This window comes from Coregonus lavaretus (genome assembly GCF_964263955.1).
Source record: "Coregonus lavaretus genome assembly, chromosome: 7".
NCBI lineage: Eukaryota > Metazoa > Chordata > Actinopteri > Salmoniformes > Salmonidae > Coregonus > Coregonus lavaretus.
In genome coordinates, this window is record NC_139994.1 from 10,412,181 (window position 1) to 10,437,032 (window position 24,852).

At 43.3% G+C, this 24,852-nt stretch overlaps 1 protein-coding gene across 1 annotated transcript in view; it reads left to right on the plus strand.

Moving 5' to 3' along the window:
• The window catches only part of LOC311131920 (cyclin-dependent kinase 6-like), a gene marked incomplete at both ends in the record, with an annotated part of 54,942 nt that overhangs the window by 15,118 nt on the left and 14,972 nt on the right, over positions 1 to 24,852 (plus strand). The window contains one exon of the mRNA XM_084165028.1: positions 11,112 to 11,221. Coding sequence (XP_084021154.1) covers positions 11,112 to 11,221 — 110 coding nt within the window. The remainder of the gene's footprint in view (positions 1 to 11,111; positions 11,222 to 24,852) is intronic.

Genomic DNA, 24,852 nt, shown 5'->3' on the forward strand with positions numbered 1-24,852 from the left:
AGCTAGGCGGGGGGACGGAGAGAGATTGAGTCAGTGACCCCCCCCCCTTTTCTCCCCCTGCTCCTCCCCTTCTTCCATCAAGGCTTTGAAGTGGGACTGTCTTGCACTGGGCTCTGATGTCCAGAGATAGCAGGACAGAGGATGACAGAGAGAGGGAGAAGGTCTAAAAGGGATGGGAGCAGGGAGAGATGAGAAGTTATTAGATTAGCAGACCTTAACAAGGGTACTTATACGAAGTAAAGATGGCATGGCCAAATATGTCCAAGGGAGTCATTGTTGTTTCATTTCTTAATGTTTGAGGATCAACTTTATTAAGCACTACCTAGAGAAGTTAACAGACAGTCAAGTTAAGATGTGTCATCCTGGTCTCCCTCTGTGCTTCTATTTGCTTGTTTCACTTCTTTTATGACAGACGGGACATGGCCACATCTTGTTAGTTAGGCAGTTAGAGCTTCTGTTCTGTAAATTCACCTGGGAATCCACCTTAGGCATCGGTGACAGAAATACAGATCCTGTGTGTGTGTGTGTGTGTGTGTGTGTGTCTGGAAACCCCCTATCTCCCTCCCCAATTGTGTTTCCTCTGGCTCAGATAAAGAATGCCCTGGCGTTACTGTGCTATTACTCAGTATGCAAAAACACAACCCATTCACAGTGAGGGACACACACACACACACACACAGACACTCAAACACACATACGTCACATACACACACACACTCAGGCATGCTAACATACACACACACACACACACACACACACACACACACACACACACACACACACACACACACACACACTCATAGTAGGATTTCTCCCTTTCTGTCTGATGATAAAGGATGATACCCACCAGTTACCAACAAACTGAGAGTGACTTGTTTAGTTATAAAGGGACACAGTTACAGGCAGAAGGGACTGCCAAGCAGCCCAGGTACATGCAACTCATTACCACACCTGGCTCCGCGTGACTCATTCCAAACTACCCAGGGTACTGAGAAATGCTGTCTCTGAATAGAAGAAAATGTGTCTATTCTGTCTCCATCACAGTAATGATATGAATCAATATGATTCATATTCTGCTTTCTACTGGAGTATATGAGTGCTGAATTTGCATAAAGTACAAAAATGGCCTCTTTTGGATTTGTTCTAATTCAGAAAAGGCAGTTGACGGTTTATGAGAATTGAACTTCTCTTTTATGTGTTGCGTGTGTGTGTGTTTGTGTGTGTGTGTGTGTGATGGGGTCACTGCATCCCTCAGAGGCCCCCTGACAGTTCCTCCCCTGAGTGAAAGGGGGACTCAGGGACCACCCATTGGGTGGTGCGGAGGTGCAGATTAGGCTGACCCTGGGAGTAGCTGGGTGTCCCCTGGGGGTCCCCTGGGGGTCCGATGCTTTGTTTATTGTTTTATAATGACCTCAGCCTCCTGACACCTGATTGTCTGTCTCTGAGTGACAAGCCGATGTGTAAAGCTGTAGAGTTAAGCTGACGGCTTAGGAAAGAGGAAAAGAAACAGCCATGTCCTTTTTCCTCCAATCAAACTGAGGATTATCAACCTTTTGCTTTTCTCACAAGCACATGCAGCACGTTGAGGGGAAAACATGTTCGTTTTTTATGTATTTTGGTCCCTAAATCAAAAGCTATGTTATCTTGTCTCCCACACAAGACGCTTTGGCCACGCCAGACCTAACTCCTAATGGTCTGTTTCCTCAAAGCATATTTATAACGATATAGTGCCTCATTATTATAATTGATTCGGCCTGTGGGGCTTTCCCTGTCCGTCCATCCATTCATACCACGGCCAGTCATTATAATGGGAAGCAGACTGACTAGATTGTCCCATGAATGCCATTAGACACACACACACACACACACACTCTCAGGGAAGCATCATGTGCACTGCGTTGCTTCATTCCCACTGATTGTTGTTACATATTTGCAGCTACCAAAATAAACTGTGGTCGTTGTAATACCCAGGGTAAAGAGACATAGATACAGGTGTTAGTGTGGGGTATGTTTCTCCACATAGATGCTAATACTGGATCCTGTCTTATCTCAAATTGCCCTTTTATTGAGTTACAGGTCACATTTTATGACTTTAACTTTCATCACTTGGTTTCCCCTTAAACCAGACTGAATGGTAATAATGTTTTCAATTGACTTCGATAGATTGGAATGTTACTTTGTGACTGCAGTAGACTAGACAAACACTGAGCTGTCAGAGAAGACGAAGACACAACCACGCTCGTCTGATATGATGTTGCTTTCTGTTGTTGTTATGAAGAGAATTCCTCTATTCATCTTTTTCTAGCCTGGTCACAGATCTGTTTGGACTGTCTTGCCAACTCCTATGGTCATTGTCACAGAGTTGGCAAGAGGGCACAAATAGATCTGGGACCAGGCTACAGTTTTCCTGCCTGACATGGTTGGCGTGCGCTGCGCGGCTCCACAACAAGTAGTGTTGTTGTCGTGGGAGTCATCTGGACTCTGTCACTTCCTGCCTGGCCAATGGAATGAATTCCTCATGTTGGCAACACCTAGCGACCGAACAGCCGACCACCTCTCGGGTCAGCTCGCTGCTTGCACCCCCTGGCTTGCTTGCCAGCCTGCCTCATTCTGAATGTTCCCTAAAGATGAAGTAGCCTGTCCCAGACCTGTTGTGGCAAGATAGCACAATAGATCTGGAACCAGGCTACAGAGTTCACATTTACATTTTAGTCATTTAACAGACACTCTTTTCCAGAGCAAAAATTAGGGTTAAGCGCCTTGCTCGAGGGCACATCAACAGATTTTTCACCTAGTCGGCTCGGGGATTCAAACCAACCTTTCGGTTACTGGTCCAATGCTCTTAACCTACCTGCCAGATGAATGGATAGCAGTGGGAGGAAGGTGTGATTACTGTTATTTGGCGATAAGTCCTACAAAGTCATGGTATGGAATCCCCATACAAGCTGTGATAGAGAATAATATTTCCTGCTAGTAGCCTACCGTAAGATTGGCAGCACTCATACACCACTTGAAGAGAATTAAATGAGGTCAGTTTGAGTGTGATTTGAATAGCTATAAGTAAGCATGATTGCACAGATTTCAGTTCAAATATGAGTTGAATGTGGTGGGTGGGGAAACCACTTACCGTATACTCATGGCACTTCTAGTCATTTTAGGATCCAGATTTTGATTAGAAGCCAGTCAGATACCCCTTATGGAATGACGCAGTGGTTTCTATTTTCACTTTTTGAATTCCCCATGACCCTATCTTGAATTGCATGGCCATGCCAGTAATGATAAGTAATCAATACATTTATCAGTACGTTCCATGTCTCTTGAGACCCAATACCTCAACAGCTAAAGTTGGTCTAACCCACTACTATGTGAGAATTGAGGAACAAATTAAAAGCTTTAACATTCATTTCTCAATCATAGCCAAGGATGAATCTCATTGGAAGGTTTTTGTCTGACTCCAGTCCTTTGTGTTCTCACTGCCAGACAATGTGCTTCCACTCTGGACAGACACTCAGGCAGCAACTCAGCTTAGTTTGGAAAGGGAAAAACCCCACACAGCACGCAGCAGAGCACATGCAGCCCTCTCTGGGAATGTTTAGATATCTCCTCAACGGCTTGGCTTGGGGGGAAAAAGGAAAACGTCCCTCTTTCTCTCCTCTCTCTCCATGCTCCAACAGCAGCGGGAGAAGGGGGCTGTCCCCAAACACACGCACGCGGATATAAATGCACACACACACAGCGGCTGAGAGCACAATGCACAGTGAACGTCTTATTTGGTATTTCCTGTGTAACCCCTACCGCCAGCCAGCCAGGCAGCACACCCCCTGCACTTCAGGCCCCGTCTGTGTTCATTGTTGACGGGCTCTTGGCCACGGTCCAGGTCGAGAAAAGGGGGAATGATTGGGGGGTGAGGGAATGGGGGAGTCAGGAGGGAGGTTAATGGCATCTGGATATTAAAGCCTTGCCTGTAACAGCAATGAAGAAAATAAAATTACAGCATATATGAGGAATTTTCCGACTAATGATGTGCGGATGTGGTAGCTATAGCACTGAGGGGAAAGAGGCTGACTGTGCTGTCTTTGTTCGCTGGGAGAGGGCCCCATGCAGCATTCCTGTACGCTGTGCATACTTTGGCAACTGTTGCGCTCCATTTTATAACTGTATACAGTTTATGCTGCGGCTGCTCTCTACTGTAAGCTTGTGACTCTTAACACTGAGTCTGAGTCTTCTTTCCTTTCTTGGCCTGCTGTGAAGGTATAGTTGTTGTCTTTCATGGCCTGCTGTGAGGGTATTGTTGTTGTCTTTCTTAGCCTGCTGTGAGGGTATTTTTGTCGTCTTTCTTGGCCTGCTGTGAGGGTATTGTTGTCGTCTTTCTTGGCCTGCTGTGAGGGTATTGTTGTTGTCTTTCTTGGCCTGCTGTGAGGGTATTGTTGTTGTCTTTCTTGGCCTGCTGTGAGGGTATTGTTGTCGTCTTTAAAAAACAGTAAAGTACAGTAAGTACCGTCTCTACCAGGCTTCCACTAAAGATGGCTTGCTTTTTTAGCAACAAAACCGACGCTTGAACTACTATGGGGCAAAACAGACTGGGTTGGCTTAGACTGTTGACAATACGTAAACTATATTTCGTCCCCAAATGTTTATTGAAAACATGAATACATTTGTACAATGAGCACTTGCTGTCTCTCAAATACCGTACATCGTTACAGTCGTTGGATAGCTAGCTAGCGAATTTTAGCCATATTAGCATCGATGTGACATCAGCCAAAACAAGACATGGTATCAAGAACAAGATACAACGACCTGAAACGAGCCACCTACCCAGGAGGTTTTCCTGGTCAGGGCCCTAATTACACATTATTATATACGTCAGTTAGGGTCAGGAGGTTTTCCTGGTCAGGGCCCTAATTACACATTATTATATACGTCAGTTAGGGTCAGGAGGTTTTCCTGGTCAGGGCCCTAATTACACATTATTATATACGTCAGTTAGGGTCAGGAGGTTTTCCTGGTCAGGGCCCTAATTACACATTATTATATACGTCAGTTAGGGTCAGGAGGTTTTCCTGGTCAGGGCCCTAATTACACATTATTATATACGTCAGTTAGGGTCAGGAGGTTTTCCTGGTCAGGGCCCTAATTACACATTATTATATACGTCAGTTAGGGTCAGGAGGTTTTCCTGGTCAGGGCCCTAATTATTTTCCTGAACACGCTACCTGACCAGGCAGGTACAACTCTTGGCCCTAAAGCACTGGAATGAACCTGCTGTCTCTCTCTCTGTCGCCATTTTGTCCTTAGCTAAACGTTTGGTGAAACTGGTCCCATTAAAGGTGTCAGTCTGTCTGCATGGTAGAAAAGAATGTGGCCGGCACCCTTTTCCCTATGTGGTGCACTACTTTTGACGCGGTAAAAGTATTGCACTACATAGGGAATAGAGTGCCGTTTGGGACACAGCCTGTGTTGAAGGCAGGGGCCTTTCATCCTAGGCTTCCTTTGAGAGAGAGAATGTAAACACGGGCCCCCGGCCAAGCCCATCAGCCAGGCTTACGACTAATCACATTGTGTCTCGATTGTTTTAATTCCACAGGGGATATCAAAGAGAGACGCTGGCTGGGGCAATAGTGGAATAGTGCTGGGTTGGGGTGGGTGGATAGTACTGGCGAAGGGGGGAGGGAGGTAGTTTAAGGCTCTATTAAAAGGACACAATGCCTGCCCAATGATTTCTTTAGTCCTCCAAACTGGTCCAGTCTTTAACAGTACTGTTGTACTGTACACAGCGCTGCGACTGAGAGAGAGAGAGAGGAAGAGGGGGAGAGAGAGAGGCAGAGGGAAAGAGGGAGAGAGAGAGAGAGAGAGAGAGGGAAAGAGGCAGGGGGAAAGAGAGAGAGAGAGACAGAGGGAGAGACAGAGGGAAGCACAGGGAAAGAGAGAGGCGGAGGGAAAGAGAGAGAGAAAGAGAGGCCGATGGAAAGAGAGATAGAGAGGCAGAGGGGAAGAGAGAGAGGCAGAGGGAAAGAGAGAGGCAGAGGGAGAGTGAGAGAGGCAGAGGAAAAGAGGGAGAGGGAGAGAGAGAGAGAGAGAGGCAACAAAAGAGAGAGAGAGGGGGGCAACACGAGAGGGAGGAAGGTGGATGTGCTCGGTCAGTGGGGCTTGCCTTGCCTTGGAGGATCTGCTGCATGGCTGCTTTCTGTGCTGCCTGTTCTGCCTGCCTGTCTGCCATTTCCTCTCCAGTGTGTAGCAGAGAGCGAGTTGGGCCGGACGGGATGGATGCTCTCAGCAGAAAGGAATGCCCAGAATGTTGTCCTTTAATCTGGAGTCAGCCAGCCCAGGCCACGGCTGCTTTATCTGACCGCCTCTGTTCTGTTAGCAGACAAGCAGCAGCTCCACACAAGCAGAGCTAAAGGAGAGGCCTGCATACCTGTCAGTCAGGCTACAGTCCCAGCCCCCTGGCCCCTGGCCCTGGCCTGCACAGACATGGGAGAAGAAGAGGAGAGGGAGGGAGAGGGAGGGAGGGAAGGAGGCACAGTGGGGGGAGAAAAAGGGTAGAGAGAGAGAATGGGGAGGGAGGGGAGACAGTGAGACAGGTGGGGATATAGAGAGAAAGAAATGGGGGGGAATAAAGAGGGGGAGGGAGCAATATTTTATGAGTTAGATGATTGTTTACAAATTAGATGAGTATGATAATAGCCTTGATTCATGTGTTTTCTTAAAGGGGTAATCTGGGATTCAAACAAATCAATCAATCAAATGTATTTTATAAAGCTCTTTTTACATCAGCAGTTGTCACAAAGTGCTATACAGACACCCACCCTAAAAGAGCATGCATTGCAGATGAAGAAGCACAATGGCTAGAAAGAACTCCCTAGAAAGGCAGGAACCTAGGAAGAAACCTAGAGAGGAACCAGGCTCTGAGGGGTGGCCAGTCCTCTTCTGGCTGTGCTGGGTGGAGATTATAAGAGTACATTGCCATAAAGGCCAGATCGTTCTTGAAGACGTTCAAACGTTCATAGATGACCAGCAGGGTCAAATAATAACCATAGTGGTTATAGAGGGTGCAGCAGTTCAACACCTCAGGATTAAATGTCAGTTGGCTTTTCATAGCCGGGCATTCAGAGGTTGAGAAGGCAAGTCCGGGAGAGAGGGAGAGAGGGAGAGAAAGAGAAGGTCCGGGACAAAGTAGCACGTCCGGTGAAACAGGTCAGGGATCCATAGTCGCAGACAGAACAGCAGAACTGGATCCTGAGGCAAGGTCATGGGGCTCCTAGAGAGAGAGAGAGAGAAAGAGAGAGAGACTGATGAGAATTAGAGGGAGCATGACTAAGAACACACAGTAACCAGATAGGACAGGATAATTTGAGATCACACAGTAACCAGATATGATAGACTGACCCTAACCCCTCCGGCACATAAGTTATTGCAGCATAGATACTGGGGACTGAGACAGGGGGGGGTCGGGGGACACCCAAGCTGTCACCCTGCCTCTTTTTGGGTAAACAGCTCAGGGATGGCTATATACCATTCATTTAAAAGTCAAAAATGGATGTATCAATCCCAGATTGCCCCTTTAAGTCATACATGTTGAATTGGACATTCCATTTTCCACAATCAGAAGTCTTCATGTCTTGATTGAGTTACTGTTCAGCTGCTCCGTTATTTCACAGAATAAATCCTGACTTATATAGAGAAGCCGACCGATGTGTTTTATGGAGAGAGAGAGTGAATTGTCTGTGTGTAGCGTGCTATATTGACAGAGACATAGGACAGAGGTGTATATGCTTCCTTGTAATACAGAGAGACATACTGTATGTGTTTTACAGACACATAAGGATTATATAAAGAGGTGTAGATATTTTATAGAGCGAGGGAGGAGAGAGAGAGGAGAAACAGAGGAGATCTGTGCTTCAGCGGGTCATGTTAAGCAGTACTGACAATGGCCTGACATTTTCTGGGTCTGCATAAGGCCATGAGGCTTGGAAAGGGAAAGTCTTTATAAATCACTTCCACTTGGTACATGCAGCATATCATTTCTTCATCAATACCAAATGATTGCTCTTTAACCATTATAAAGTATGCATAGTTGTCATATCAAACAAAAGGAACACTCTGACTGCGTCCCAAATGGCACCCTATTCCTTATGTAGTGCACTACTTTTGACCAGGGCCCATAGGGGACACAAACACTTGACTTGCGTGATGAATAACCTTGGCTGAGACCTGAAGACTTGAGTTTGCTCCCTGGGCTAATCCCGAGGCGTTCGCTCCGCAGGCCAATGCAGTCTTGTGGTGCTCAGGAGGCCAGGGTTCAAACCCAGCCAATCACACTCCTCTGACTATCATTGCTGTACATGCTGTATGTATGCCATACCAAACACATAAAGATCTGGGTCCAGGCAATGGCTCTCTGAAGACACAACTCATTACTGTGTGTTACAGCAAGTCCTCTCCGGGCCAGTTCTGCATGGTAACAACACTTACTGCAATGTACTTCCTCCTGTGTCTGTCTGTGGCCTGGCCTTCGAATAACGGCGGATATACGTACTTAAACATTCACATCAGTTAACATTGACTATGTGGTTCTTCCTAGAAGTATGCTGCTAGCTGTTTTGTGGTGTTTGAAATAGATGTCACTTGCAGAAACAGCAGGCATCTGTCTCCCTCGCAACCACAGGAAAGAGTTTGATTGGGTTTGATATCGCACACATGCATCTATCAATGTTTTATAAGAGTGGTATGTTCAGTAATTTCATTTTGAGACACCTTTTTTGGTCTGAAATATGGAAGCTCACATCAACACTCAGTTCAGTTCAAGGGTTATGTATACAATGTGGTTTAGACGTAGAGCTGTGGTAAGACAGAGAGCTAGATATAGGAGATAAGAAAACACACATGAAATGAAATCACATGACACATTCATTGTCATCCAGAAGATGATCCTGCCAATTGGGCAGTGCAACTACCATTTCATTCATGAGTTTTCTCAACTCACCCACACAGGAAAATAGGTTTCACGGCTCAAAACTCTTCAATGGAGTCATGTTTATTTCATCTCAGGTCATGTGACACGAGCTAACCAACACTGTTCTCTGCTTCAACTTCCTCTCCATTTCCAGTAAACTAGGGAGAATGATCTGAGAAAGTGTCATCATAGAAAACGTGTCTCCAAAAATAGCATCTGACCATTCTATCAGTTTGCAAGAAGAACATTATGAGTTTTTTTAATGTACATAATCAACCTCTTCACAAACCAACACCAGTGAACTCTGTGTTCCATATACCTAATGATAGTCTGGGAGATAACTGAATAACTAAAAGCTATGGATGATTTCCACTCAGACAAGGAGCCAGATAAATCTATAAACCAGAAATAATCTACTAAACCTAATTGAGTGACCATATTATTTGACCCAATTATCTGAAGTGACGTTCATCGTCCCAAAGGTACAGTCCACATTAGCAAGGCCAAAGTTGAACATACAACCTAGTAACTGGTCTGCTACCAAACCGCAGTGCAAGCTCAGTTGTTCAGCATTGTTAAGAGTTCATCATTCTCTCACTGTGTTGGACAAACATGCAAGGCATTTGGGTACTCATCCCAAGGATCCCATTTCTGCCTTTGCTTACAAACATTGGTCTTAGCTGACACGTCGATAATCAGAGAGAGAGAGAGAGAGAGAGAGAGCAGCGGCTGCCGGGGCCTCGGGCCAAATGACCGCCGTCGGAAAAACTGGAGAGGGGAAAGCACCTGGAAGCAGTCCACGTTCTGGCGAGGGGTCACTGAGTTTTATCTGGAGGCTTTCCCTACTGTAGCTGTTAACAATGCTGCTTTTCCTGTGGGCTAACAGTCAGCCGACACAGCTCCCAGCAGAGTACAAGCACAGGGTTAGAAATTGGGAGACGTGTGGGGAGGAGCTCTGGCACAAATGGCTGCCTGCCTGCTTATTTCCTAGATGGTCGCTACTACATGTTAGTAGAGCAAGAGGTGTTCCACACTTCCTCCCCAAGCATTGCAAAGCACTTTCAAACCTGATGTCTGTGGAGGGAACGCAATATAAATACAATTTATTAGCATTATTCTAAGAGCCAAGAGTTGTACTGGGGTTTGTTTGAGGATGACAGCTACCTGATAAAGTTGTGTTAATCCTGTGAAAGCAGAGGATCTAGTTTTAATGGACACACACACACACACACACACACACACAGGGACCAACACTGAGTTTCCTGATGGCTCGCTATGGAAACACTGTGTGATCTGATCATACCAAAACAGGAGCGCTCCCAGAGACCTGCCCTGCCAGATATGATTTCATACCTTATGTAACCCTGAGACAGGGACACAGAAACGTTAGTCCTTCTGTGTGTGTGTGTGTGTGTGTGTGTGTGTGTGTGTGTGTGTGTGTGTGTGTGAGTGTGTGTGAGTGTGTGTGTGTGAGAGAGAGAGCCAGCCTACTAGCAGTGTGTGTGTGTGTGCGTCAGTGGCGTTCTCAGGTAAAACACTTAGCGAGAGAGGACTGTGAGGAAGAAAGGAGGAATGTGTCTCAGGTATTAGGAGTGCTCTGGTCTCAGCCTCTCCTCCTTTACTCCTCTCCTCCCCTCCTCCTCTCCTCCTCTCTTCCTCTCCTCCTCTATTCCCCTCTTCCTTTATTCCTCTCTTCCTCTCTTCAACTCCTCCTCTATTCCTCTCCTCCTCTATTCCCCTCCTCCTCTCCTCCTCTCTTCCTCTATTCCTCTCTTCCTCTCTTCAACTCCTCCTCTATTCCTCTCTTCCTCTATTCCTCTCCTCCTCTCCTCCTCTCTTCCTCTATTCCTCTCTTCCTCTATTCCTCTCTTCCTCTCTTCCTCTCCTCCTCTATTCCTCTCCTCCTCTCCTCCTCTATTCCTCTCCTCCTCTCTTCCTCTCCTCCTTTACTCCTCTCCTCCTTTCCCTCTTCTCCTCCTCTCCCCCTCTACTCTTCTCCTCCTCTCCTCTTCTCCTCCTCTCCTCCTCCTCAACATAGGCCAGCATCCCTGTGGAACGCTTTCGACACCTTGGCTGCAACTCATTATCAGGAAGGTGTTCCTAATGTTTGGTATACTCAGTGTGTATGTGTGTATTAATGTGTTGATTGTGTGTGTAGGTGGTGACGTTGTGGTACAGAGCCCCAGAGGTGTTGCTCCAGTCCAGCTATGCCACCCCAGTTGACCTGTGGAGTGTGGGCTGTATCTTCGCTGAGATGTTCAGGAGAAGGTGAGTGGTCCTGGTACACACACCCACACACACACACACACCCACACACACACACCCCCACACACACACACACACACACACACACACACTGGGAGACACTGCATATTGACCTTGTGTCATCTGTGCCATCTTTGTGCCTCAAGACCATGTTAGAAGAAGATGACTAGCTGACACTATCGTTACACCACTGTGTGACCCATCAGAAGATGACTAGCTGACACTATCGTTACACCACTGTGTGACCCATCAGAAGATGACTAGCTGACACTATCGTTACACCACTGTGTGACCCATCAGAAGATGACTAGCTGACACTATCGTTACACCACTGTGTGACCCATCAGAAGATGACTAGCTGACACTATCGTTACACCACTGTGTGACCCATCAGAAGATGACTAGCTGACACTATCGTTACACCACTGTGTGACCCATCAGAAGATGACTAGCTGACACTATCGTTACACCACTGTGTGACCCATCAGAAGATGACTAGCTGACACTATCGTTACACCACTGTGTGACCCATCAGAAGATGACTAGCTGACACTATCGTTACACCACTGTGTGACCCATCAGAAGATGACTAGCTGACACTATCGTTACACCACTGTGTGACCCATCAGAAGATGACTAGCTGACACTATCGTTACACCACTGTGTGACCCATCAGAAGATGACTAGCTAACACTATCGTTACACCACTGTGTGACCCATCAGAACAGCAGTCCAACTGTCACACTATCCTCCTCATACCACTTTTAAAACAGAGTCCAACTGTCACACTCCCCTCACACACACACATAGCAGCGGTGTTTGAGGTCATTCACCATTTACAGAAAACACAATTCTCTCTAACGGTCAACCCAGTGTTTGTATAGATCTATCTCATCAAGAAAGGTCATGTCATCATTTAGCCAACAGCACACAACGACCTGTGTAACATTGATTAGTGGCGGTTCATTCATTGCCTTGTGTATGAGGCTAAATGAAGGGACATATCTCAGAAGTCATCAGAGTCAATGTGTCTGCCTAGTTCTTTTTTCCCATGACAACATAGCCAGTGCCTTGTTCTCACCAAGACAGCCTGCACTGTCATGCCATCTGCATCCCAAATGGCACCCTTATCCCTTCATAGTGCACTACTTTTGACCAGGGCTCATATGGCTCAGCTCAAAAGTAATGCACTATATAAGGAATAGGGTGGCATTTGTGTCCCACACATACAGTGAGGGAAAAAAGTATTTGATCCCCTGCTGATTTTGTACGTTTGCCCACTGACAAAGAAATGATCAGTCTATAATTTTAATGGTAGGTTTATTTGAACAGTGAGAGACAGAATAACAACAAAAAAATCCAGAAAAACACATGTAAAAAATGTTATAAATTGATTTGCATTTTAATGAGGGAAATAAGTATTTGACCCCCTCTCAATCAGAAAGGTTTCTGGCTCCCAGGTGTCTTTTATACAGGTAGCGAGCTGAGATTAGGAGCACACTCTTAAAGGGAGTGCTCCTAATCTCAGATTGTTACCTGTATAAAAGACACCTGTCCACAGAAATAATCAATCAATCAGATTCCAAACTCTCCACCATGGCCAAGACCAAAGAGCTCTCCAAGGATGTCAGGGACAAGATTGTAGACCTACACAAGGCTGGAATGGGCTACAAGACCATCGCCAAGCAGCTTGGTGAGAAGGTGACAACAGTTGGTGCGATTATTCGCAAATGGAAGAAACACAAAAGAACTGTCAATCTCCCTCGGCCTGGGGCTCCATGCAAGATCTCGTGGAGTTGCAATGATCATGAGAACGGTGAGGAATCAGCCCAAAACTACACGGGAGGATCTTGTCAATGATCTCAAGGCAGCTGGGACCATAGTCACCAAGAAAACAATTGGTAACACACTACGCCGTGAAGGACTGAAATCCTGCAGCGCCCGCAAGGTCCCCCTGCTCAAGAAATATACATGCCTGTCTGAAGTTTGCCAATGAACATCTGAATGATTTAGAAGAGAACTGGGTGAAAGTTTTGTGGTCAGATGAGACCAAAATTTTGCTCTTTGGCATCAACTCAACTCGCCGTGTTTGGAGGAGGAGGAATGCTGCCCACTGTCAAACATGGAGGTGGAAACATTATGCTTTGGGGGTGTTTTTCTGCTAAGGGGACAGGACAACTTCACTGCATCAAAGGGACGATGGACGACGCCAGGCTCTGTCGCAGCCGGCCGCGACCGGGAGACTCATGGGCGGCGCACAATTGGCCCAGCGTCGTCCAGGGGAGGGGAGGGAATGGCCGGCAGGGATGTAGCTCAGTTGATAGAGCATGGCGTTTGCAACGCCAGGGTTGTGGGTTCGATTCCCACGGGGGGCCAGTATAAAAAAAATATGTATTCACTAACTGTAAGTCGCTCTGGATAAGAGCGTCTGCTAAATGACTAAAATGTAAAATGTAAATGTACCGTCAAATCTTGGGTGAGAACCTCCTTCCCTCAGCCAGGGCATTGAAAAAGGGTCGTGGATGGGTATTCCAGCATGACAATGACCCAAAACACACGGCCAAAGCAACAAAGGAGTGGCTCAAGAAGAAGCACATTAAGGTCCTGGAGTGGCCTAGCCAGTCTCCAGACCTTAATCCATTTTACATTTTTACATTTTAGTCATTTAGCAGACGCTCTTATCCAGAGCGACTTACAGGAGCAATTATGTTTAAGTGCCTTGCTCAAGGGCACATCGACAGATTTTTCACCTAGTCGGCTCGGGGATTAGAACCAGCGACCTTTCGGTTACTGGCACAAAGCGCTTAACCACTAAGCTACCTGCCGTCCCATAGGAAATCTGTGTAGGGAGCTGAAGGTTCGAGTTGACAAACGTCAGCCTCGAAACCTTAATGACTTGGAGAAGATCTGCAAAGAGGAATGGGACAAAATCCCTCCTGAGATGTGTGCAAACCGTCTGACCTCTGTGATTGCCAACAAGGGTTTTGCCACCAACTCCCGAGTGGCGCAGTGGTCTAAGGCCACTAGAGATCCTGGTTCGAGTACAGGCTCTGTCGCAGCCGGCCGCAACTGGGAGAGCCATGGGCGGCACACAATTGGTCCAGCATCGTCCAAGGTAGGGGAGGGTTTGGCCGGCAGGGATGTGGGTTCGTTTCCCACGGGGGGCCAGTATGGGGGAAAAAAAATAAAAAAACGTATGCATTCACGAACTGTAAGTCACTCTGGATAAGAGCGTCTGCTAAATGACTAAAATGTAAGTACTAAGTCATGTTTTGCAGAGGGGTCAAATACCTATTTCCCTCATTAAAATGCAAATCAATTGATAACATTTTTTACATGCGTTTTTCTGGATTTTTTTGTTGTTATTCTGTCTCTCACTGTTCAAATAAACCTACCATTAAAATTATAGACTGATCATTTCTTTGTCAGTGGGCAAACGTACAAAATCAGCAGGCGATCAAATACTTTTTTCCCTCACTGAAGTGTCAATGGGAAGCCACACATCTGACCACTGGTACAGAAACACATGGGAACTGTTTAAAACGTTGATCTGAAGACCTACAGATGTAGGATCTTAATTTGAGTTAGTTTGCTACAGCAGGAAAATAATCCTTCAGCAACAGGAAATGTTAATTATTATGTTGATTATAATGAATGGACATTATTTGTAGGGGTTGATACATTTTAAGTTAGGGTGGTAATTACAAACTTTAGAAGCCTTTTTAAAAACTTGAATACACTACAAGTTTGCATTTCCTTCGGTGAAGGAAAATTCTCATGAACAAAAGAGTGATCAAATTAAGATCCTTCATCGGTAGTGCAATGGTTTCATAATTATTCTCTTTTTTTATGTACGCAAAAATAATGATCCTGAAGTTCCTTTTCTTGATTGCATTTTACATACATACAAGAGACAATGTGATGGTAAGGCATCATAAATCAAGTTTGAAATGTTTTTCATGGAATTATTCGACTTGGGCATTTCCTCACACATATTTTATGTCATTTTCTGGCACCTGGCAAGATGATTGCGACTGGTGGTATATTTTTTGTCCGTTTGGTTATCAAACCATTAATGAAATTCCACCACAGTTGGCTGTGGTTGCAAGCAACAGAGGATTCCATTTCTTGATATAGGTATTTGTCAGTTTGTGGTGTAACGTACTTCCTCTTCTGGAATCCTGTTAATAAATCCTCCCTCACATCAGAAAAATACATGCAATGAAAAGTTATATTTCTCTACTATAGAGTTTGCGCATATGTTACTGTTTTGTATTTGTGAATGAACATGACTGAGAGTGGGGTAAGTCAATGGTATAACATAAGCTGTCACTGGCTCCCAAATTACACCATCTGTGTCCCAATTCCCAAATATATATTTTCACTATATATTTTTACATTTTAGTCATTTAGCATTCGCTCTTATCCAGAGCGACTTACAGTTAGTGAGTGCATACATTTTTTAACTAAATATTACACACATACTCACAAAATATATGTTGTTATAGAAATTAATCGCACACATTGAAGCATATAAGTTGATTTGCATATAAAAACATTAAAAATTGTCTCATTCAATACAGGTTCATCAGGGTTACCCCATGATTAAAAGCGTAACGTTACTCTTTAGCAATGGTACTTAACCTGTTTAGCCACTATCTGGAAACAACAGTCTAAGCCTATAGTGAAGAATATTTGCTTCATCACATCCTGCAACATCGGTTAACTAGTACATCATACTTAAAACAAGACTTTAATACACAAAAGATCATTACAATAACTTTTAAACTAGAGATTTATAGTTCTAGGTAAACATCCAGTCTCAAACTATCTGAATCGTCGTCGTCCTCCACCAAGCCTGGTGGGTCATATTCTTCATTCCTTAGGTCGGAGTCCGGGATTGGGCCGTATCTCACCATCTGCTTTGATACTGCATTCTCCAACGCCTTGCTCACCAACCCTCGGACACAGGGAATAAGACAACATCCACAAAGAACAAGCAAACCCATAGACGCGATTGCCGCGCCTAAAATAGTTACAACAATAGTTTTCCATTTACCAAACATTTGATCAAACCAACCAGTCATTGATGTATTCACCCCCCAGTTCTCAGCCCATTCTTTAATTAATGCAGTGAGACCTGCCAGTGCTCTAGTTACTGTACCATCTGGGGCTGTATTGTTGGGGATAAACATACAACAATGACCTCCCACCATCTTGCAAATCCGCCCTTCTCTGCTAAAAGCATTTCGAGAACCAAACTATTCTGCAGGTCATGAGTGAGGTGGCGGATAGTTGGCCTGAGATTCTCTTCACTGCATCCCTTGTCTAATTAACGAACCTTTGTAGATGTAATTAATCCAGTCAACATTTTTATCATTTGTAAAATCAGAAAAACGTTGTTGTAAACCCTTCTCCAATTTGATCTGTGATTCGCATTACTTTGGTGTCTATAACATTGATAATCTCCGGGGTTCATGGTGAATTGGGGTGCCTTAATATTATCCTTTTTAAGAGTGGTTATTTTAATATCAGAACAATTAGGTGAGGTTTGGTTTGATCCCAAATCTATCACACAAGAGAACATGGTCTGAGGCATAGGTGCAGTTAGAAGGGTTGGCCTACCTGTTGAACAGGCATAACAATTAGTTTGACCCAACGCCCTAGCTGTGTAGTTCATCCACCTTACCCAGAAGTTCTCATTTAAAATTCCTTCTACTTCTCATTGGTTCATTTCCTGCAAGAGGAAATATTCTACCCTTGGTGGTTTAGTGCTATTTAGGATTCCTTCATAGGGCCTTCCAAGGGGTATTAGACTCGTTTTTGGTACCTCTGGTGATAACATTAGATCTACCTGCTGTTCTGTCTCGGGGGTGGAAGATTCATTTCTCTCCTGAAAAATGAGCCTCACACATGTATTTGCCCCGACATCATCAACACAGACCCAATAGTTCCTTGCTATGTCATCTTGCATAATTGACTTTACCGTTATCACCAGTTCCGTTTTACATTTATCATGGGTTTGTTTAATTCCCCATCGGTGTACTGCGTCCATTCCATTCTCATAGTATGTTCCCCAGGTATGTTTAAACACCCTTGCCCAAGGACATGAGCGTTCCCCAGTGCAAATGTATTTACCATACCTTCTAGGACCTAACTTTCTTGTACACGCCCCCTTCTTACCAAAGCCCCCAAAACCTCCTATCTCTTCATGGGAGAAGTCGAATGGTATCTTGAATCCCCCATCTTGTCCTAAACTGACTTTAACTATTAAAATAATCATTCCCCCAATAGTCTTTCTTGGTTTCAGTATTTCTACGAGATCGAATCAGTGCATCATTTCCCTGTTTAGGTTGACCTGGATTAATCCATAATATGGTTAACATGATGATGCAGCTCAGAGTCCCCCAAAATCCCAAAAACCGCCATCCCAATCCTGTCTCTGACCCACCTGCCTGGTACTTCCCCATACCCACACCTCTAAAAACACCCCACAGTGATGAAAGGTCGGGGTAGGGTTTCTTCATTAACAGAGTTTACCCCCAAACCCTAGTGGTCAGTTCTTCTCTTTAACTCTGTGTGTGTTCAACGGTGTTGGTATGTGGGCCTACCTTTTTGCAGTGGGTAACGTGGAGTGCAAATTAATTACTTAAAAATCATACAATGTGATTTTCTGGATTTTTGTTTTAGATTCCGTCTCTCACAGTTGAAGTGTACCTATGATAAAAATTACAGACCTCTACATGCTTTGTAAGTAGGAAAACCTGCAAAATCGGCAGTGTATCAAATACTTGTTCTCCCCACTGTATATTCCATAGTACACTAGAAACCAGCAAAACTCTCAGCTATTCTTATAGCGAAGGCAGTTACCAATAGGACTTGGTATGGTCCCTCCCAGCGTGACTGCTTTCAATCCTTTTTCCTCAACGATTGGATCCACACCCAGTCTCCAGGTTATATACTATGAATCACCTTCTCCTTTAATTCTCCTGTAGGACACAAATTCTTAGACATACGGGTATGGTTAACGAACAATTTTCTCATGTGTTCTGCTAGTGTATTCTCTAGTTCTATGTCTGCCTGTTCTGGTCCTGCCAACTGTGGCATTCTGTAAGGTTTTCCAAACACTTTCTCAAAGGGGGATAACCCATCTTTATCTGGGGTTACTCTAAATTTCTTCCCTTCACTCCATGATAACTCTATAAAATCAATTTCCAATTGCTGGAAGGGGTACTTAGCCGGAGGATACTCACCCTGAGGTGCCCTTTGTCTGCCCTGGTGATTATTTTGAGCACAGTTAACACATCTTGAACAAAAGTTTAATTTTTTTATATTTGTATAATTAGTAATCCCATATGCAACAAAGTGTTGTCTAATCTGCTCTACCATCCATCCCTCCCGTTGACACATGGCTCTGCCCGTGTGTCAATATTGCAGCATATCTAAACAGTAATTTCGGGAGAATTGGTAAGCTGTCTTTGACCCATATTCCTTCCTTATTTACTGCGCCTTGCTTCACCCATCTGTGAACTTCCTTAATCGGGGCCCTACTGTAGCTCTCTATAAGTAGATGTCTATCGAAACTTCCTCTTTTGATAGCTGACTGGGACCAGAGAAGTGTTTTAACCCTGCTGACAACATTTGATAATACCTCAACTTACTTCTATCCCGTAAAAGTAATCCAAGATTAGTACAATTTACTAGCAACAGGTATCAGGGAAAGCTCTCTCTCTCTTCTGTTATTTTATGGTTCGAATCATATATATTATTACCAAATTATAAAGTTCAGTCACAATTTTCACAGTACTATAAATTACCCTCAACTTGGTAAAATAAACTATCTTAAAGTCCTCCTCTCATGCCTTTAGAATTTACCAGTGTGGATGATCAATTAACACCAGAAAGACAAAACAGAGTTCAGAGGCCATTGAAATCATTCAACGAACTGTTCCATCCCATAGTATACTAAACATTACCATCATCCTAAATATTTCATAAATGTTACTTATCCCAAGTGTTCATTAAGTCCTCATGACATTTATACCCTAAACTCAGTCAAAACCAAAAAACTCCATAAAATTCACTGTGTGTGCTCCTTTAAGACTTATCACCTTTGACCTGTTGAAAACCCCCTCAAATCAAAATAACAACCCTTTATAAACATCGTACTAGGTGTGTTGTTTTTTATTTGAAAAACCCAATTGAAAAACAACAACCAAAAATAGCCAGGCCCCACTTAATTTGGTAGCTCACTTTTACGACCTAAATACTGCCTAACTCCACTAAACTGCTCCCCCTAGCCCTGGGCAACATTCCAATGAGATAAGCGAATCTCTTTCTCCTGGAAGAGAAATTATTCATTTTGTTAACCTTCAATTATCATCAGTAATCTAAAGATGGTAAGTACACACAAAACATGATACAGATATCCCCAGTCCTAACTCATCAATAATTGTTTGTATCAATCTAATTCCTCATAACTAATCCATAAAACCACTCAAAATTCCTCGAGTATACAATGATTATGTTTAATTGATTACCCTTCAGATCATATCCTCTTTAAATCTCACAATGATTATTGAACCCCTAAATCTGCTCCATGTGATCTCATCTCAAATTATCCATTATCAATTATTTGATCAACACCATAGGAAAATCTGTCTCCCCTTCTATTGTTCCTGTCGTCCCTGTAAATGTCATATTTCATTCATTAGCCAATACAATCACATACTCCGTGTAAGTAAGACATTATATTTTATCCCAGGCATCCCCTTAACATAATGCTATAGGAGACTTCCATCAATCCTGGAAGACACTATATAATACCATGTTTCATTAAATTCACTACACCTTCTAATATAAACCTATAACCCCTTTCTATTAATTTAATCATCGCAACCTGTTGCATTGATGTTTTTAAAATATAAACCTATTGTTTAATAAATCCACCCTTTGCATTGAACACATCTCTCAGTCTCTCTAGGTATTGACTAATAGTCTCACTGTCTCCCTGCTTACACTCGTGGACTTTGGAGAAGTCGGCATGTCTGTGACAATATTCTCTCAGATTATCACAGAGTTGTGCCAATTTATCTCCATAAGCCCCTCCTTCTGCCCACTCTAGAACCGGCGCATTCCCATCTCCGGGAACCCAGTTTCCTCTCACTGCCGCCCAGTCCTTTAACACTATCTGTCTGACTTCCCTCTCTAGTTCCCCTGTATTCAGCTTAAAGCTGGCGGTCAGCCCTTCCATATCTCTTCTGAACTGGTATACCCCCGTCTTAGGGTGGGGTATCCCTTCCACTGCTCTCACTACATCTCTCTGCTTCGTTTACTAAATCCTGGCATTAGTAAATTCTATCCACACACCACCAAAAACGAATAACATATTTGCATACACATAACTAGAAAGCATGAATGTAATGCCATTCTTGCTTAAACAATGCAATTCAACATTTCTCATCACCCAATTTCTATTACTTTTTTCACACAGGAAACCCGGTACAATTTCTATCCTCTATTGCTGACTTTCCATCTAACATTACTTTTCAACATTTCTCAAATATAATTACCTCTGTTATCAACTAAAATTATAGCCACCTCTTATGAAACCCCCTATCTGTCATTGTTTAGAATACAGCAGATATAGGTAACTGTCCTTTCTAAGTAGGCTACAAATAACACCAAACATATGCCGTAGTTGACCAGCATATATTGAATTTATCTCCATAGTATTAATATCCAATGTAGTGATTGACGTTCCTTAATGGAAACCCTAAATTGGCTTTGTACAATATTATATTAATTATGTCTCACCCATGACGTATGTCTACGTTTGGGTGAGCAAGTTAATATATAATTATTATTCCAATTATTATTTTATGATGTCTCTAGCCTCTCATTCAACACAAATCCCCATCATCAAATATACTCCCAGCAGAACTGAAAAAATAAATAAAAAGACTGTGATTTCCAGGACACTGCCCCTTTATTTCTGGCCTCACTATCTCCCCGAGAGTTGGCACTCCCTTAAGGTCTCTCTTACTCCTATTTTTCTCTCCCAATCTGCTCTTGGTAAACTGCATACTTTTTAAACCTAAATTAGTGTTGCTGTGCCATTCTCCACCCTATCAAAGTATTTTTAATGGTCCTGCTTATCTCTGGTCTCATTCCACTGAGGAACACTATATTTTTAATTGCTGATGGTAGGGCGTATCATTCCCCTGTCTCTGGTCTGGCTCGGGTATGCCACTATTTGCGTTAAACACATCTTTAAGCCTCTCTAAGTACTGGCTGACAGTCTCACTATCCTCTTGTTTACACTCATGTACTTTAGAGAAGTCTGCATAACAATGGTAATGTTCTCTGAGGCTATTACACAATTCAGTTATTTTCCCAACATACTCTCCGTGATCGGCCCATGTCAAAAGTGCCCTCTGGGCATCCCCTGAAACCCACTGCCCTCTAACGGCAGCCCAATCCTTACTATTCCTGTTTTGGGGTAGGTCATTCCTTCTACCGCTCTGGCCACGTTCCTCTGTGTTCATGGCCTGTATACATCTAAAGTTGCTGGGGCCCCTTTCATTCCCTGCCAATAAATTAGGTAAGGCTATCAGTGGGTACTGGCCCCCTCCTACTCTCTCATCTCCTGACTCATACTGACTCCCTCCTGAGCTTAGCTCTGAATCCTCCTGTTCCTCTCTTTTCTGTTTCTTTAGATCATTACAACAATTGACATGCATTTGTTTAATCATGGACTCTAGTTTAATTAATCTATTTTCTGTTTAATTTAGATCAGTACCACAATTTACATGCATTTGTTTAATCATGGATTCCAGTTTAATTACATCAAGTCGCCCAGTAAAGCCTTTCTTTTTTTTTTTTTTTTTCCAATTAGGTCCATAATACACATTTCGTTTGTCTCCAATTTCCATGTATTTCTCGTCCCCAGTAAATTCTGGGACCTCTTGTGAGGATTTGCCCCCCATGGTTGGTACTGTTAAAAATCCCTTAGCCACCTCTTCTATATAACAAGTTATTCAAAACAGTTTCAAACAACAATTGGAATCACCCTTTCCTGTATATGTAGTCTTGACTAGTCCCCCAGAATTATCTCATACCGTTACGGAGGAATTTATCCCCTCAAATGTAATGTTGACAATTCCGTCAGTCTCATACAACAGATGGGTTCTCCCTCTCCTAGTGATCTTAACCATCCAAATTTACTCAATTATATTAACCCTCTCTTCACTTCACACCCCTCCCTGTAGTTATTTATCCCTGATTATTTGTTGAACATTACTGTTTTATAATCTACTACAGGTTCTCTGAATGCAGGGTAGTTTCTTTTGGTAATGGCGTATTACCGTGAATCGTTACGGACCCACCCTGAGCAATCCCAGACTGCCCCAATTAATGAATAAAGACTACTGACCTTATCCTTGCAGCCGAGATTCAATGTAGGTTTGCATTCCGTCACCGTCTCTGTCATTAATCAGGTGTCCTCTGGCCTGACTTAACCCTTAATGTCAAAGGGCAGGACTTTCTATTTACGAATGTATCATTCGCCCGTCGACGGTTTTCAGAGTTACCTGGAATGACGGAGGCAGGTATTGGAATCCGGCTTGAAGGACCAAGCTGGCACGTGAATTATTTAACAAACTATTTCAGTGTCTCTGTGTGTCTCCCAAAATCAAGAAACGGACAGAGTCCGTCCTGCATAGTCAGAGATTTATTCATTGAGAATTCTGCCATCACAATTTCAGAGTCCATCTTTTATACTCACACGTCATACAAAAATCCCTCCCCTCTTTAGGCGGGCTGTAGTTTTCCACTTTAAAACTGCTCTCCTGACCATCAGTTCACACACACATAATTAATTAATTTAATTTGAGTCATTTAGCAGACGCTCTTATCCAGAGCGACTTACAGGAGCAATTAGGGTTAAGTGCCTTGCTTAAGGGCACATCGACAGATTTTTCACCTAGTCGGCTCAGGGATTAGAACCAGCGACCTTTCGGTTACTGACACAACGCTCTTACCCACTAAGCTACCTGCCGCCCCATACACACACACACACATACATACACATACATACACACACACATACACACACACACACATGCATTCCTTAGTTATCGCCGTCCTCACAATATCCTGCATACTCCTTAAAAAGCCTAACAGTTTCTCTCCTCCCTAAATTGGGAGGCCCCTTTATCTTGGTTTCTCAGTTGTCTGTAGACAGCTCTCCTTGTCCTTTGTTGTCTGGTCTAACTCTTACTCACATTGCTAAATAGTAGCTCAATGTCATAGTCTTTACTGGTCCTACACTCACACATTCTAACACATTTCACACAGTTTCAGGGTGTAATAATTAGTAATTAATAATTATTCTATCACATAGATGGACCATAGATTGACCACTTGAGTTCCCTGTGGTCTTTCCCTGACATTAGCCAAGAGAATGAACCATGGCTATATAGCTCCCTTAGTCCTTTTCAGTTTAGCCCTCTTCTCAGACTCTCTCTCTCTCTCTCTCTCTCTCAATTCAATTCAGTGGGCTTTATTGGCATGGGAAACATATGTTTACATTGCCAAAGCAAGTGATATAGATAATAAACAAAAGTGAAATAAACAATATAAAATGAACGATAAACATTACACTCACAAAAGTTCCAAAGAATACAGACATTTCAAATGTCATATTATGGCTATATACAGTGTCTCTCTCTCTCTCTTTCTCTCTCACTCACTCTCTCCCTCTCTCACTCACTCTCTCCCTCTATCTCTCTCTATCGCTGTCTCTCCCTCTATCTATCGCTCTCTCTTCTCGTGCCTTTTGTTTAATTTAAATGTATGCATGTTTTAATGGAAAGAGGGAATAGGGCTGTGGCGTTCATGACATTTTGTCAAGCAAATAACTGTCAGTCTCACTGTAATTGACCGTTAATTAACAGAAACACATTTAGCATCTCCTGGCTTCCACGCATAGCCTACAAGCCACTGATGCAGACCTTTGCAACATCTACATTTTAAAAAGTCTAATAAATCCATGTAATATAGCCTACACCATCACAATAAATCCATTATTTATTTAAGACAGGTCTAAAGAAACATGATATGAAGAAAATGTAGTCTATTTCAGAAGAACAGAATAGCATACTCTGATTTATCCTTATGTTAGGCCCTGATTTGGCTATGCCATATGGATGTGGGCTACACTAGTTCATTTAGTAGACAAGATTTCCTTAGAATTCTGTGGCATTGTTTTATTATTTTATAGTATGAGGAATACAATTGAACATAGCTGAATAAAATAGAAAGGATATTTTCTTCAAACGATTTGAGGGAGTGCGCACATGGCGCTATTCTGTGTTGAGCGGTTAACAAAGAAATAGGTCCTCCTATATGCGTAATTTAGAGTTATTTATGCAACTTTATTTGTGATACAAACGTTGGGCTATATATATACAGTGGGGGAAAAAAGTATTTAGTCAGCCACCAATTGTGCAAGTTCTCCCACTTAAAAAGATGAGAGAGGCCTGTAATTTTCATCATAGGTACACGTCAACTATGACAGACAAAATGAGAAAAAAAAATCTAGAAAATCACATTGTAGGATTTTTTATGAATTT